General features: G+C 41.1%; 1 protein-coding gene across 4 annotated transcripts in view; it reads right to left on the reverse strand.

Annotated features, from left to right (window-relative positions):
• STK32B (serine/threonine kinase 32B) overlaps positions 1 to 18,081 on the reverse strand; it is a 315,985-nt gene that overhangs the window by 250,653 nt on the left and 47,251 nt on the right. For all 4 annotated transcript variants that reach the window (XM_019553397.1, XM_019553399.1, XM_019553398.1 and 1 more), the window contains exon 2: positions 6,036 to 6,091. In XM_019553397.1, coding sequence (XP_019408942.1) covers positions 6,036 to 6,091 — 56 coding nt within the window. The remainder of the gene's footprint in view (positions 1 to 6,035; positions 6,092 to 18,081) is intronic.

Consider the following 18,081-nt stretch of genomic DNA (forward strand, 5'->3'; position numbering starts at 1 on the left):
GTCCAAGTCACTGATGAAGATGTTGAACAGCACGGGCCCGAGGACCGAGCCCTGTGGAACCCCACTGCCCATATCCCTCCAGGTCGAAAATGACCCATCCACCACCACTCTCTGGATGCAGCCCTCCAGCCAGTTGGCGACCCATTTGACTGTGTGGGTTTTGACACCACAGTCCCCCAGTTTCTTAATGAGAACGGGGTGAGAGAGACTGTCTAAGGGGTTCTGAAACTCCAGAAAGACTATGTCCACTGCTACCCCTGCATCTAAGGATTTGGTGACCTGGTCATAGAAGGCCACCAGGTTGGTCTGACAGGACGTGCCTCTAATGAACCCATGTTGGTTGTCCCTAAGCATGATCTCCCCTGCTGGCCCTCATGGACATGTGCCAGAATAATTCTCTCGAAAAGCTTACCCAGGATTGAAGTAAGACTAACTGGCCTATAGTTTCCTGGGCCCTCCATCCTCCCTTTTTTGAAGATGGGAACCACATTGGCCCTCTTCTAGTCCTCTGGAACCACACCAGAGCACCACACATGCTCGTAAAACCGTGCAATGGGTCCTGCAATGACCTCAGCTAATTCCCTCAGCACTCTGAGGTGGAGATCATCCAGACCAGCTGATTTAAATACCTCCAGAAGTTCCCTGACTAGATCCTCCCTGACCCTTGGCTTAGCTGCACTTCCCTTGGGCCCTGAGAGGAGCCTGGTGGGGGGGCTGGTTTGGTCCCTGCTCAGGAAAATGGAAGCAAAGAAGTCATTAAATAAGTTAGCTTTGTCGTCTGGTGTGATGACCAAATTTCCTAGCATGTCTTGCAGGGGTCCCATGTTACCTGGTACCTTCTTTTTGCCCCCTGTATATTTAAAAAAGGACTTCTTGTTGTCCTTGACCCGGGAAGCTACTCCCAGCTCCATGTCCGCCTTGGCCTTCCTGACTGCCCCCCTGCATCCCCGAGCAACTGCAGTATAATCCTCCCTGGTGATGGCCCCTCCCTTTCACTGGGTGTCCTTTTAGCTAGAAAACATTTCCGGATGCTTTTGGTGAGCCATGGGGGCTTTTGTGCCCTCCTGCTCCCTTCCTTCCATGTTGGGATAACCTCCCTTTGGGCTTGGAGGATCTCCTTAAGGAACAACCACTCTTCTTGGGCACCTGGCTCCCCTCCCCTCTGGGACCTCAGTGCTTCCCTGACTATTCTCTTTAGCTCACTGAAGTCCACCCTCCTGAAATCTAGGGCTGCCGCCTTGCTGCAGGCCTTTGCCACCTTGCGCTGGATGGTGAATTCCAGCAGGCGATGATCACTGTCGCCCAGGTGGTCGAGGACCTGCAGCGCCCTCACCGCAGGCCCCTTCTCAGGAGTCTTGGCTGCAGGTTTTTCTGGAGTCTTGTCTTCTTTCTTAAAGTTAGACAAGACTCCAGGAGTTTGGAAAGATGTTCTCCAGAGAGATGAGTGACGCAGCCAACTTGTTCGCTGGTGTGGCGTTGCATCGGATCAAGAATTATGAAGTCGAAACTGATGTTATAAAGTTGAAACAGGGTGTCAATTTATAAATGCTGTAAGTGCAAAACATTATAACTCAAACCATTGTAAGTTGAGGACTGCCTGTATATCAAGACTGTGCCTGATCAATGCAGTCACACTCCATGCTCCTAGACACCAGTGTCTATGGTTCATTTCCATAGTCAGAGACCTGAGGAAGTTTCACAGAAGCTGGGAAACAGGTGTCATAGCTGTGGCTACATGGCACTAGGAAATTTCCCTGACATGGGGAAATCCCCAGCTGCTCCTTTAGGATATGAACAGCAAGTATCTGGCTTAGTATCCTTTTATATTAATTCAAGATCAAATATGCATGGTAATGATGTCAAGGAGCATTTCTGTTCCATGATAGTGCAATGCATTCCTTTGGGAAATCTGCAGATTGCTCCAGAATATTTTGGACATTGTTCAGTAAAATAAGCTCTAAATAAGTTCTATGGGCTTGACTTTGAGGTCATTGTATCTGCTTACATCTGAGGTACTATCAAATGTATATTGCCAGATGAGAATCAAGACCAAATCCTGTCCCTGCATCTTAGAAGAATCATAGTAGGAAGTGTTAATACATTCAAATTATAATTCAAATATAATTTAAGAAGGTCAGATTGTTCAATATACCTGCCAAGATGAACAGAAAACTTGAAAAAGATTGGTACAATAATATCGCTGGAAACTAGATGCTACAGCTGAATACAAATTATCCTGCTACAGTGAGACTAAAATTACAGGGTTACATCTCCAGTAAAGCTAAATGAAAGTTAAATAAAAATTATAGCATTCATTCCTAGTCAATACTTTATTTATTGATTGTATGATCTCCAAAGATTTAAATTTGTCTGATGACAATACTGTTTTACAAAAATATTAAGGAAAAAGAATCTAGCTAGACTATGTGCAAGAATGCAATCTACTTGTCATGGCATAAAACAACAATGATCTGTTCTAATATTAGGAATGTAATTATCTATTTATTCTTTTAATGTATTCTCTTCTAGATTTCCTTAGAACAAATATGGAATATGGTACTGAATGTCTGACCAATTTTAGTATTACTGGAAATAGTACCATACTTGAATTCATAAAATGCCCTAAATATTTCAAATAACATGGTGAAAAGTTAGGAACATTGGTGCCGGTACAGATGAGGCACAGAAAGTGAGCTACGTAAAGCCCTGGAGCAAGTTAGAGAAAAGCCCATGGGATTTTTTCCACTAAATCCAGACACACACTGAACTGGAAGGCCAAATCAGGATCCAAACTTGGAATACTCAATACTTGAGCCTATCTGTGACTAATGTGCAGTTTCAGCTGGCAGTGGGCCCATTTCCAACACAAGGGTAAGTAATCCTCTTTACTTCACAAAAAATATTTTATTTCTTATTTTCCCTTTCTTCATTGCCCTTCTGTACCCTGCTCACAGACAATGAAATATATCTTCACTTTCCATTAATAGAAAATACTACTTTAGCTACAAGAATTGATCTGCCTGGTTTAACTTAATAAAATATTGCACTTCAAAGAGAATGGGGCATGTTGAGAGAGATTCATTTGAAGATCTGGTGACCATGTTAGCAAGACAAGGGGCTAGATAGTCTATGAATTCTTATATAAACACTAGTGATCTAAATACTGAAAATTAACTGGCAACAAACAAACAAACCCCAAACAATGGCAATAACAACACAGGATGCCAAAAAAAAAAAATTAAAAATGGTGAAAAAATGTTTCCTTAAGGCTTCTACTGGGATGTGGGTGGGGGGAGTTGCTGAAAGAGTTAGGTCCAGTGGAAGAGAGGGACTGCCAAGGAGCTCCATGTACAAAAGTAGTTGAGTTGTGTTGAGTTTCTGCCTGGCTGCCATATGAGCTGCCTCGTGTGGCAAAACCCTGCAGAGGCTGAAGGCTGCTGTAGCAACTACCTTAATTAAAAAAACTAAATGAGAAAAATGAAATGAGAGAGAGCCAGAGTGTCTTAAAAGAATTCTATGTCAGTCATAATAAAAAAGAAAAAACAGTTCAAGAAAAAGTGCTGAACTTTACACAAGTGCAGTGCTCCAAAGGCACAACATGAAATACAGACATTCATTGGGTAAAAGCACAGTTTACCAAGATATGGAAGCACCTTTGTTCACAGGGATTAGATGATTGCATCATTTGCTGGTGCTTTCTACCAACAAGACGTTCTAGAAGATGATGGTAGGTTAAATTGCCAGCAGGATAGTTCATACCTGGATGGCAGAAGAGTGACTACCTGAGAAAAGACTTTTTTGAAGCTATTTTCAATATGTCTTGCTGGCCCTGTATGAGATAGGCCAACTTCTTCTGGGTTTTCATCTTTCACTCTTCGAAAGAAACAAGATATTATCTGGAAGTTGTGTTCCAACTTGTGTTAAAGACTAGAGTGTTAAATGGACAACTGACAATATTAAATTTTCATGTTAAAAGGGAGCAAATGTGTGTATAATTTTTTTATATTGCTCCGTATATGTTCTAGGGAATTGTGACAGTAAATTAAAATGATAAAAAATTCAGAGTACTGCAGCCAGCTGAACCCAAAGCAAATTCTCATTACCAAAAGTCTGCTGAAGAGAGTCCAATAAACAAGGTTTTCTTTTTTATTTCACCCAACAACTTAGCCTCTGAAAAGATCATAATGTTGTCTTTATCCTTCTTCCTTTGCTAGCTACAGGTGATGGGAAGAGACAGGTATACTTCGGGAAGTCAGTGATATCCAGGATGAAGTAGAACAGGAGAGGGCAATTATTTTGGGCAGAGGGCCACTTAGTGAGTTTTAGCAAACCATTGTGGGCCACATGATAGGCAGCCCAGGGCAGATAAATATTAATTTTCTAAATTTTTTAGGGGCCCAGCAGGCCAGATAGAATGACCTCGTGGGCTGCATCTTGCCCCCGGGCTGCATTTTGCCCACTCTTGAGGTAGAAGAAGCTTTGAGGTAAAAGGGAGAAATGTAGGAATGTTTCCAGTGGTTAGGATAATTTGGGCATGCCTCTGAATATTATTCCTGACTCAAACCCACACTCTAGACAATGGAATCAACAATGAGGTTTGTTTGATCTGCCATTCTCACAGTGTTGCGTGACAGTAAACAGTCACTGTGCCAAAGTTGCCTGAACCTCAGTAATCTATGATCTTGGTTTTACTTATGCACAGAATGCTCTTTCCTACACTTACACACAGGCAAACAAGATCAAGAGTGCTCAACCTCCAGCCCCAGAGCCAAATACAGCCTGTGGAGCCATGGTATGTGGCCCATGGGGCTCCACATGGGCTGGGAAATGTGGTAGTGGGGGAGCAGTGGCAATTAACACTGCCACCCTTCCCCCACTGCCAAGTTCTCAAGCCCCGTGCTGCTGGATTGGGGCTAACCCACACCCCCTTCTCCATCTGATAAGGGCCAGGCCTTGGATGCTGGATCTCACCTCTGCGTGGCCAGGCCTGACTGAGCCCCCCACACCCCTCCCATCCCACACACCAGATTGGGTCCATCAGCCACATCCAGCCCATGGATGGAACCTGGCCCATGGGGCAAAAAGGTTGAACACCACTGGTCTAGATAAGGACAAGAGCGTGGGGCCAGTGATTTGAGAATCAACTGTAAAATATTTCAGGCTTCTTCTGGACATAATGTATTCAAGGTTAAGGACCCAATCCTACAAACGTTTACTATTTATGTGTTTGATCATAAATTCAACAGTAACTCCATTGGACACAAAGGGCAGGAACTTAAGCAACTCTCTGAATCCAGGCCTCAATTATCCTCATTACTTGGTCTCCTATTCAAGTTATGTGCTATCTGAAGTAGTGGTCTCGAACATTTACTTAATATGATTCCAGCTAAGTGTGCAGCTTTACATCTACCTATATTAAAATTTAAAATGTTGATTATTGAAGACTTTGTTGTAACAAAGAAAGGTCATTCACTGGTGTATAAATGGGTCATTAATCTTCCTCATTTTAATGCATGCTCATTGATTTGAACAAGCATTTATTCAGTCATCCTAACTGTGGTATATTTTGGCTTGTAGAACTTCAGTGTATTGGACTCTATGTAAAAATAACTTTAGAATAGTTCAGTAATAAAAATGGATAAACAAACCAGGAGATTTCAAAACAAGATAATCCCTGTCTAACCAACCTAACTGAGCAGTTGGCTTCCACATTTTTTTCTTTGGTGAGGGGGAAGGGCTGATATTTGGGGGCTGATCTTTTTATATTTACTCCTGTTAAGTCCTACAGAGGAGATTTAATTATAATAATACAATTTATGCAATTCACTTAAATGAAAGCACTGTAGTTAGAGTAATTACATTTAATGTACAGCCAGTTACAAGTAACATGATTGTAATCTAAATTCTTTAAAAAGCAGGGATACTGCAAACTTACTTATCTCTATACAAGTCTAATCAGATTGACTGAGCTTAATATATTTATACAAAAAAATCTGCTGCTAAGAGTTATCAGTACAAAATAAGGTGATTCTTACCTTTCCAAAACTCCCTTTCCCAATAGCCCGAAGTATTTGAAAATGGTCAAAATTAACTGTAAAAGAAAGTAGAAAAGAGAGAAATAACAGTTTAAGCACAAAGTAAGAACCAGATTCAAGATCAGATATGAATTTAGATGCATGCAACTTATGATTTTATCATGTTTTGTCATATTTACTATTTTTCTTAAAGACTCAGATGTTGGAACTGAAAATCTTGGCTTTGAGGAAAAAAAATCATATCTTATATAAAAACTTAAAGGAAAAATGGGACTCCAAATTGGAGACTCAGATCAATAAAAGGAGCTTATTTTTAGTTTTAGTTTTAAATCACAATATTTTTGCCCCTAATTATGATTTTCATCAACACTCAAAATTGGCATTACTAAGCTAATGGTTGTAGAAGCAATTAATGTTGGTGAAAAAGAGAGGACCCAGAAGAGGTATGGAGTTTCATTGAGAGAGAAGAGGTGCAAATGCTTATCTTGCCTTTGCTGGTGGTGGTTGCCCAAAATACCAACTTCTCCCCTAAAGCCAACCTTGCCCATTTTGAATGTTCCAACAGCTGACCTCAGCAAAGATGGTTTGCAGTTCTCACCTCTGTCCCCACCCCAGCAGAATCTGCGTTACAGAGCCCCAGAACCTATTTAATTAAACACGACTTACTGCTAACCCCACAAGGGCACTTTCTTGCATGACCATCAGATGGGCGAAACAATGGAAGTTCAAAATCTGATTTAAAAAAAAGGATTTGACCACACGTGGACCCAACAAACACACATTTTCAAAAGAAAATGACTCTCTTCCCCTAGAGTCCTGCTTAGTAACAAAAGGTAATTCTCAAATAATAGTAACCACCAGCAAATTAGAAGTTTCACAAGGAAGTATGGCTACACGTGTACTTAATGTGCTCATCCACTGCTAAAACCCTCCCTCTTCTCACTCCAGCAAGCAACCTCCATCTCCATTATCAAGATTTATTCCAGATATATACCAGCAGAAATGACAGAAGGATTTGTACTGCAAAGTACAATGACTGCCTGGAGGTGAGTGAGAGTAAATTTTGGCTTTCAGAAACTGTATTAGCAATGCTTTTGCACAAACATGAGGCATGACCTTCAAACCTCAAGTCAGAAGGCTGGGTAGTTTTTGGGGGGGAAACAAAGCATCTTTTTACTAGTAGTCTGAGCAAATACGATACAAGGCCATTAAGACAAAAATGATACAATTCTAAAGTGTAGCAGTGTGTGTGTCTGTGTGTGTGTGTGTGTGTGTGTGTGTGTGTTTATGTGTTAATCATAGTGATAACTGTGATTATGCAAGATTATGCATACCACCTTTAAAAAACTGTGAAAATTTACTAGACCAGCAATAAAGTGCAACTCTCTCACATCACAGAGGGAAGGGAACAAGGGGATGGGGAAAGTGGGGAGGAAGAGGTGGGAAATGGGTACATATTTTACTTACCTGTAAAAATATGTATGATATCAAACTAAGTGGGAAAGTTACATGTTGCAAGAATGACATATAACAAGTCAACAGAGGACTGAAACCTTGTTTTCTCCCTTGTAACAATGTCTGTAGTATGTTTCACTCAATCTATTAGAGTTATGTAAAAATGTTACATTTAGATTGACCTAACTAGGGTTAGGTTAATCTAAATGCCCATCTGTGCAGGTGTTCACAGTGGATGAACAGAGTGGTTCAATCAAGCAAAAAATGGCAGGCCCAATCTAGGTTAGTTCATCCAGGAAGGTGAACTAGTTTAGATCAGGAACAGATTAATCAAATGCCTGTATACATGGAAGCACAACCCTGGGCCTGGGAAAGCCCAGCTACTCACCTCAGCTCTGGTGCTGCACTCTTCTTACCCCACCAGCTCTGATCAGCTATTTTTAGCCCCTCAAACTTCCCCACCCCCCATAGACTGGGTGTATTAAACACCTTTAAGCACCCCTTAACGTCTGCAATATATTTAAGGATTAGTTTATTTTTACTTGCTTGTAATATCTTCAATGAAGCATTATTGGTCAACATTGCTAATATAAACAGCTGTCTTCTTGCTAATTACTAAGAAATAAGCCCAAGATCTTTAGTGTTGAAACCAGGTGAATATGCTGTTAGAACTAAGCAAGTAAGCATGCTAGTTGGGAGCTGTAGCACAATCATATCTGCTGTGGGCTGGGCAGAAAAGAGAAGGTTGCATAACAAATTCAACCACAGGATACAACTGCTATTGCTAGAAGACTTATCAAAGGCATGAGAGTCTCATATGTCATACTGAATGAGGGTCATCCTAGTTTTTAGAAGAAAGTTAATTTATCAAGGGCCAGCTGCTGAGAAGATACTGTTTCCCAAGCTTGATACTATCAACTTCATGGGGTCTGTTGCTCCATGTTGGCTCCGTGGGTGACTGAAGAATAGGTCATCTCTGTTAGCAAAGCCACAGTCTGTATTGTTTTCTAAAGAATTAGGCCCTATTCCTGAAAGTCACTGCATAGGTGCTTCATGTAAATGGAAAGACTTGTACCACCAGAGACCAGGATCTTCAAATCCATCTTTTCAGTATAACTCAGGAGCATGTCAAAGCGAATTATAACACCAAAAATAAAGGAATAGGAGAATCAGTCTTCTTAGCTTTAACTGATTTCCTCCAGACATATACCAACATGACTTGGATAAATATCTGAGTCACTGAGACCAATCCCAGATTTAAATAGCTGAAGATGTAGCTAACTCCAGGCACATTACAATAGGGATAGAGAATATTATTAAACTGCACTATGGTTGATCTTGAAATGCATCACTTTAATGAGTGGGATTATTTTTGTAAAACCCAAGATTAAGCATGTATTTTTAGTTGTGGGAAGGAAGTTTATTATTACCCGCTTAAACCTTAATTGTCTTTTTTTTTTTAAATAATTATCTTTGCTCTCAGTGACTAGAATAATTTATTTATTATAGGGGGATTTAAATACAAATTGGACTTCTTCAAGAAATAACATAGTAAATGGGGCATTTCTTCCTTTTGGTTTAACTTAGTTTGTTCATACTCCACATAAGTGATTAAAAACACAGCCCCAATAATTTATGTAATTAATATTCTCAACTTCAGTTGCAAAACACAGATGAAGTGGAAGGTTCCTCTTTTGGGCCTCCTTTAAGAGAAAACAATGTTATCATTGTGCACACTCTTCTACAATAAACCCCTTGCTTTAAATGTGGCAAGTCATACAGGCTATAGTCCTTTGCTTCCAGAAGCAGTGTTCCTGATGTGATGAGTGACCCATGTCAGTGGTGCAAGAAAAGGGTGAAAGGAACATTTTTTCTGATATATAGTCCAAATAGCAGAAGTCAATGTTTAGGATAAGGGGCACGTCTCGATTTGAAATTAATTTGATGCAATAAATTCTAGCACACCCTCGTGCACCAGCCAGCCCCAGGCACCATCTACATGTGCAATGTGGAGGGGTAAATGGCATAAGGTAGTACTTGTGTCGGGCAGTACTAACCTACAGCAGAGTTAATTAGTTTACTCCAGCTTAATAGCTCCACATGTATAAACAGTGACACTTTAGTGTGGAGCTAATTAGGCAGCTCCACAGTAAGCATCTCATATGCATGCCTCCAAGACATGTCAAACAGTAGCCCTATCAAAACAAAACAGTAATAGTCAGTTTAGTACTGCAGCCCTAAGAAACAGAGACCCACAAAATTAAATCAAGTGTTCCCTTAATGTTACACAAGGCCATTGTATTGATTTTAATCTTACCTTCTGAAATTATTTAGCTTTCCTTGTTTATCACATAGCGTTTATGGATTGTTTTATGTTTCTTCCCTTGCTGTGTATGCTTTGTACTGCAGCACCATTGCTTATGGTGACATGCGCTGGTGTGACCATAACCTCTGACATATCCAGTGTTTGAAATATCATCAAGATCAGGCATTGCCATTTCCTCTGTGCAATGAGGCTATTGCAACTAAAGTGTCCTTGCCCTCTAAAATATTACATGTCTAGCACCCTTGTGGAGACTAGCAATGTATCTAACGAGATTTTTCTAGCATTTAACCCAGCTGAGATAATGGTATGGTTGGCAAGGGAACTTGTTCTTTGCCAACAGTAATATGACTATCACTCTTTTAAAAATAGACTTTTTGGTATCCTTCACTTTGAAGGAAATAAATTCTTCCTCAGCTTTTCTGGAGGTTGATGCATTTTATTTTTGAGCAGGCATTTGGAAAGGGTTTATTGCTGATATGTATATAAGTATACATGATATGTATATAAGTAGGCATTCATAGTGATTTACAAGCAGACAGAAAAATAAAATACCTCAAGGAGACTGCTGCCCAAGGGCCACAGTCTAAATTCAAACTAACGTCACTGGAAGTTTTGATGGAATGAGGTTTGAGGAATTAGGCCCTAAATGAGATCCAGGCCAAAGATTAAAGATCAGACCCAAGAATGGGAAATATAACTAAACCAGATGTTAGGGCTGGAAAGCAGGCACTCAGGATGAGATTAACAAAAGGATCCACTAACTTCCACTTGTGTTACCTAATTCACCTACCTCAGGGGAGCCTAGAGTCCCTGGGCATCTCTCTCTTAAATATTAACATTTTCTGATATGTCCAGAAGTTATACCCAGAAATGTCTTAGTTTTGAAAATGGTGGTCTATAAACTAGTATTCCTCTGTTTGTATCTCCTGAAGGGTACAAGAGGAGGCAGTGATGATGATGGCTCATTTTATGTGGGTTCCAGGAGGCTCCAGGCTGTAGGCGTTTGAGAAGTTCTCTTATTCCTTGCTGCTGAAACTTCGCATGAAACACTTCAGTCTTCACTGTGTAAGGGAAAGGAGTGGGGGCAGTGAGCATAACTTTGTAGTCTAGTCAGTAGGACACTCATTTCTGAGGGGGGATATCTGGGTTCCAACTCCTATTCCAATGACATCCAGCTATTCATGACAGCAAGTAGATCTTCAGAGTGCTTTACACTGACTTTCCATTTGGGAAGCTCAGCCCTTCAGAGCACAGCCCTAATATCCAAGAATGCAGTGTATAACTGGCAGTGTATAACAGAAAGTAAAGGTGACAGGGACCCCTCCAGGATCTAGTTTGCCCTCCTGAATATCACAGGTCATTCAGTATCACACACATTCTGTATAATAAACCTAACATTTCCACTTACATTTACTTCATTCTTTGAAAAAAATAAGCATCACAGGCCCATTCTCTACAAGGCCCCTGGATGGCAGGGAATGAAGTGAAATACAGCAGATAATCTCAGCACACAAACCAAGCTCTATGAATCACCTACCTCAGGGGAGCGAGCGGACTTACTAAGTATATTCAAATAAGTGTTAATACTTACATTTTTATATATTCCTTTTAAACCTTCTCCTAGCCATACTAGAGCTAAGAACAATAATAATGTCCCCAGATGAGCATCATTTAAGTGTTAAGTATTAGAATAACAGAGATCCACCTGACTGCAGTCACACTACAGAGAAAAAGAACTACATCACTACAGAGAAGGAGTTGCATCCTCTTCATAATGCTGCAGCACCGATAAATACATGGGGATGCTACATCACCACTACGAAGTGTTGACTGAGCACCTATGAACTGGAGCTCAGCCTGCACTTGCCCTGAATCCAAATACTGCTCTGGAGATGGGCTGTGAGTTAGTGCCAGATTTATTTAGTTTCCAAAAAAAAAGTTGACTTTTTTCTAACTACCAGTCCAGGGCTTGGATTTGGGAGTCAAGCTGTGTTTCCTAGACTCTAAGACTACCTATACACATGCTCAAAGGTAGGGATTGGGCAGGAGAAGGAGGAGGAGCATTTTACTTAGAGCGGTTTCTGGCCACCCGCTCTAATTAAAATGCCGCAGCGCCATGTGTATTAGGCCCCTTCATGTTTGGAAGTGGCTGTGGAATGGTTTGTTGCACTTTGTTTGAGCAGGTTTAGTTAAACCACATCACAGCCATTTTCGGATGTGCAGGGGCTTAATACATGTGACACTGCAGCGATGTTGCAGCATTGTAACTGGAATGTGTCGGAGCACGTGCACAGGCAACCTGATATGCCGCTGCTTTCAGAGACCACGAAGCAGGCAATGGACTCAGTCATGCCTGTGCATTGTCCAGGAGCTCAGCTGGCCCTACAGCGGTGACAGGAGTAACCAGTACAATGGTCTGATTGTTGTCACTAACCAGAGTAGCTGAGATTTTAAGGGTATGTTGAGACTGCTTTTGTGACTGCCAACACCAGCAATCCCTGAAGGATTGTGGGAGGGCCTCTGGTTTCAGGAAGCAACTCTGCAGAAGGCATTGAGGAGCGGAGGAGTATGATACCTGCCTCAGGGAAAGTGTGATGTGGTTTTGGTCAGTAGCATGAAAGGACACTTTTCAAATGCAAGGCATGGGCATGGGGGTCTTCAAAAGGAAGCTAGACAGCCACCTAGCTGGGGTCATTTGACCCCAGCATTCTTTCCTGTCATGGCAGGGGGTTGGACTAGATGATCTGCTTAGGTCTCTTCTGAACCTACCAACTATGAAACTATGAATCAGAAAAAGACAAAAGCCCACAGGCCAACTGCTGTCAGTCCAGCCTGGGGAAGAGCTCCTTTCAGTCCCCAAGTCTGGATGTCTTATGCCCCTGAGTACAAGAGCAAAATGGGCACCTCAGAGAATTTTAGGTCCTACTTCAGAGCACTGTCTCACCCTGCTCAGTATCCCATCTGCAGCCAGAGCCAACAAACATCAGGAACCAAACCATGTAACAAGGAAGAGGGGAAAATAGCAACCAGCTATTAGTAGCTGCATGAAATTTGATTTTAAATGTGCATGTTGAGTCCGGGAGAAAGGACTGTAGCCAGAAAAACAATTAACCAAAGCCTGTAAGAATGTATAAATGATAACAGATCCTCTATCACCGCTCTGTTATCACTCTCAGCTGAGCATTCACTAAGCTACTGGAGTCCTGCCAGACTGGACCTCCTTTTTTAAGCTCTTCCCCCTTTACCCCCCACCCCCCAGGTCCGAGGTGGCTTCTCTAGGAAAACCAGTCCATTACTCCTCCACAGAAATGGAAACTCTGAATGCCAGTACTTTCACCAATTTACTCCAGTGGTCTATGATTATTCTTTCCCAGAGCACCACTTTGTAGGCAGTCTGGTTTTACAGGTCATTTTTTATGGACATACCCTATTGGAAGTAGACTTAGTTGCTTGAGTGTTACACCCACAACCATTTAGTGGAACCATTTTAGAGAACCTCTCTTTTATACTTCTTAGTCTCCTACATCAGGAAATCTGATAAGTCTCATCAGGTGATCAAAGCCCCTATCAGGTGGTCCATTATTTAGACATTATATTCTTCATAGTAAGCAATTCTTTGTCCAAGGGGCTTCCATGTTAATCAAGAATGATCCAAGTTTAATGAATACATACTTAAGCTCTGCTTAACCACCCTTCAGATGGAGTCCAACAAAGAAAAAAAACAGACAAGAGGAAGTCAGGTAAGTCCCACATTCAAAATAGAGTTTGTCATCTGATACAGACACAGAGTATATTCCCAGTATTAAACAGATTCCTAAGCTGTCCAAAGATCCCTTGAGTTATCATAACATTTGGAATTGGATCATAACCAAACATCTAACAGGTGGAAAGATCTGGCCCCATCACTCTTAATTTTAGCACAAGAAATATATAGATCCTGCTGAAAGTTTTCTCCAATGAGGCACTAACACATATATAAGTGCAGGTAAAGAAGGAAACCTAGGACAATTTAAGTCAGTGTAACTTGTCATTTAACTTGTATTCTAAAGGCCAACTTTAGAACTGAAGGACATATTTCACTTAGACATTTTTATTGAAGCTAAATGTTTTAGATTCTCTCTACCTCCTTACTTTCTTTCTACGTAAGGAAATCTAGAAAACTAAATCAGTAAAGAGTAAAGAGAGGGGGCAGACTTTGGAATATTAACATCAGTCAGTTTGACATAGCTACACGTTTATCCTGCTCCCACATTGGGACATCTGTATAGTCAATTCAAAACTGAGAAAGGAGCAGAGAAAAAGAAGGATGCACATAAGGGTTTATGGTAATCATTGCATAATGAGGTATTAGAATAGTTTTAAGCACAAGCAAACTCTGCTTAAATTAGTTTAATGTTTTTCAAACAGACAACAGGCAAAAGCCTATGCAAATCATTTGACAATATTTTAATCATGACATAACACATCCAAAAGAAAATGCTACACCCTTCCAGCCAAGGAAGATAGGAAAAAAGGCAACCTTGGCCACCATAGATAGGTGCTTTTACATCACAATAAATGTGAAGTAGGTTATTTTTTTTAGGAAGGATATTCCAGTGGTAGCAGGCTAATTTTGACCACAAAAAACCTGGCCTCAATTCCCTGATCTACCACAGACTATCTGTGTGATGGCAGCAAACTTTTTGTATCTTTAGTACCATATCTGTAAAATAGACACACTTCTTTACATCACATAGGAGTTATAAAAATAATGCCGTTAAGGAATATGAGCTGCTCAGATACCTCAGTAATGGGACCCATACCAGTATCTGAGATGGAAAAGAAGATATTCCAAACTGCAGAAAACAGTGACTTACCCAAAACTAACCCAGTAAGTTAGCTGCAGAGCTGAAAACAGAGCCCAACTGCCAGTTCAGACTACACTGTTTCCCAGGTAACATTAGATCTAGGTACAGTTGAAAGGATACAATGATGCAGAAAATTCCTAATAAACAAAAAGAAGATGTACTGGAAAGGAAAATATAGCCTCTTCACCCCCGCAATCACCCCCTCCCCCAAACTCCTGCAAGGATAAACTGGACTATTTGGAAAATAACTTTTAAACACTGCAGTCTGTTGACTTCTTACAGTGTGCAGACATGCTAGATAGGTAATTCTCAGCCAGGGTACCATGAGATCCCATTAGGGATGCCACATCATCTGGCCCCTGTGTGAGGAAGTAAAAGTTCTCCTTCCCCAACCTGGCACCCTGCACCTGCCCCAGCTACTTAGCAATGCCTGAGGCTTTTCCTCTGGGGACTGACACCACTATTGCCTCCCCCTGCCAGTTACCTCCATGCTTCCAGCAGTGTGCTGTGCTGCAGGTGGACGGGTGGATGTGGGGTCTGAGCTGCATTTTGTAGCCCTTCTTGTCCTCTTTACTCCTTCCACTCTTCTAAGAGCTGTGAGAGGGGCTGCAGGGCTGGTTGCTGGCAAAATATTTTCTGAATTTAGACTGTTGCTCTGTTTCTGAACAGGGGTGCCATAACATTTAGAAAACTTAAAGGAGGATGCCCTGAGGTTTAAAAGACTGAGAACCACTTAACTAGATAATTTTCATGGAAATGTTTATTATGTATCCTTTTACACAGCTTCTCCAACATTATATGCATAAGAGTGTGTTAAAAATATGGGAGTCCTTTTCATCTTTTCACAAGTTCACCCTAACTGCATTATTCATGAGTGGTGCAGTGATTTAAGCTAAAAAAAAAAAGCAACCCATTATTTTGATACAGATCATTACATGTTTGATTTATACCACTTCAGATAGAAACAAAAAATCCTACTTTTGTAGGTTTATTTAGAAATTTAATTTTAAAATATTTTCAACCCCATTGTTGCATTATAAATAACTTCTCCTCTATAGTAGGATAAGTAATGTATAGCCCTGCATGTACCTAATCTTCCTCATGTTCCCTGTGTTATTGTTTTGTCTGTAATTATTGTATATAGTTATTTGTGTTATAATAAACTGTTTAATGTGTTTAACTTTAATTTTGGTGTCCCTGTGTATTGACCCCTATAAATCAGGCTGGGCCACATACTTCAGCAGTAGCTTAGTCAGCCTGGGCCTCTCATGTTGTCTTCCCATCCACTATAGTTTCTTTACCTGGAGTTGCTTTTTGGTCCTTGTAATTTTCTCCTGGCTTCAGTTTGGTGTCCTTGGGTGGGAGTGAAGGGGCTAATTTACCATTAGTTTTGTTAATTGTGCACTAACAAAACCCTTCTGTGTTTCCATGTCAGTTTGTGTTGCTTTTAAATGTAAATCAACCTGTCAGTTAGGCTAGGTAGAGAAGTTACTTAAACTGGTTTAAGTGATCAGAAATTGGTTTAAACCTGTAACAGAATAGAATTCAGTGTATATAAACCAGTTTTAAAATAGCTGAATCTGGCTAAGATAAACCTGGTTCAATATAGTATCAGACTTAATGGATTTAGGCCAAGCCAGTTTATAAAACTTCTGTCCCAGACCCCTTCCTGGTTCTTGTTAAAGCAGTGTCCCCCAGCATTTTGCACCCCTGGGCTGGGCTGGGCTGTCTGCTCCAGAGAGCAGGTCTGGCCCTGCCCCTCTGCTCCCTAGCTGGAGCAGTGAGGGTGACTCACTCGCCTTACTGGCTGACTCATTGCAACGCCCCACCAAACCAGGGCCAGGGATGGGGGTTAAACTGCCCTCCCCCCAGTACAGAGCTGCCCTGCCCTGCTTGCTTAGTACTGGCTGTGACTGCAGACTCCAAATTCCAGAGGCACTTGAAAGTAGGAAGAAGGAGTGATGAGCAACCCTGTAGAGTCCTACTCCTGTGATTCTGGACTGCAGATCACAGAGAACTTGGGGGCAGCAGGAAGAGGAAGCAGACAGAAAGTCTCTGCTGGCTACAAGCCAGAGAGTTATGCTATAGTGCCCCCTGGCTTCTGGCTTGAGTCACTACAGGCATGTGGCTGCATTTTCTGAATCAAAAGTTAATGTCTGTTCATTTGATTATTGGTTCAATCTTTGCAGCCTACACTAACCTGCAAAGACTGAATCTATTCTATTTTTTACTATCTGTATTTAGCCTTGGTGGCTGACAAGCAGATAACTGTGAGGTGTTCACTAGATGGTGCCATAGTGCTCTTTAGTGCTGTGCTTACTGTTTTGCTTATTTTTTTAAGGTCAGTGATGTGGAAGCACAGAATAGTTTGATTATTGATTGGTTGTGCATGGAGTGGTACTTTGTAATAGGGATTGTTGTGGAATCTGTCTAATCCTTGATGTGTGTTAATAGGAGTAATTGTGAATGTTAAGGGTTTTCATTTCTAATATTGGTCTGCTTGATTATGGTGTTTAACTACTAATTTCCTGGCTATTGTTCACTGTGTGACTAGTAAGGAAACAAGGATGGTAGCAAGTGCTGATTGCTTAGTCAGTAGTATAGAGGGTGTGGCAATGTCTGCAGTGAAGGAATTTAAGGAGTGGTACCAAAAAGTGGTTCTGAAGAAGGACTTTTGCTCTTGCCCATTTTTAATCTTCTGATTTCGGGATGAAACTAGCCTCAAGGATAATGAATTTGCATATGACTCCTTCTGTAATGCAGTACATGGGTTAGTAAGTTAAAAAGGAATAAAAAGAAAAGGAAAAAGACCGGTACCTTAAAGGTATTTGCCTGAGTCTGGGCTTTAGCCACTAAGGCAAAGCTCAAATGCCAAAAGAATACTACTCTACAGAATTTGGTGGATTGGACAGAGAAGCAAAAGGAAAGTGAGCTAAACAAACTAGGAACAGAGAAAGATGAAAAGATTGCCAGACTCAGAGGTAAGATCAGTGTATTGCAAGATAATATTTGGAAAGCTGTGAGCCATATCATTGAATTAGAATAGACTGTAAAAAACTTACAGCAACACATGGAGGACTTAGATCAAGATGTCTGTAAGTGGCAAGCAAAAGCACAGGGCTTACAAGCAGCTTTTAGAGTATATGATGGTGAGAGAAAGTATCAAATGGATAGCAAAGTTAATCATATGGAATGTATGTAAACTACTGTATTGTTGAAAGAAAAGCTGTCAATAGCTAGAGGTATCCGAACCATGAGAAAAGCAGGCTTTGAAATAAAGTAAGATTTCATAGACATCAGGGCTGGAAGGGACCTCGGGAGATCATCGACTCCAACCCCCTGCCCAAAGGGCAGGAAGTCAGCTGGGGTCATAGGATCCCAGCAAGATAAGCATCCAATTTACTCTTGAAGGTGTTCA

The sequence above is a fragment of the Crocodylus porosus genome, unplaced genomic scaffold, assembly GCF_001723895.1.
Source record: "Crocodylus porosus isolate Cpor-Errol unplaced genomic scaffold, CroPor_comp1, whole genome shotgun sequence".
Classification (NCBI taxonomy): domain Eukaryota; kingdom Metazoa; phylum Chordata; order Crocodylia; family Crocodylidae; genus Crocodylus; species Crocodylus porosus.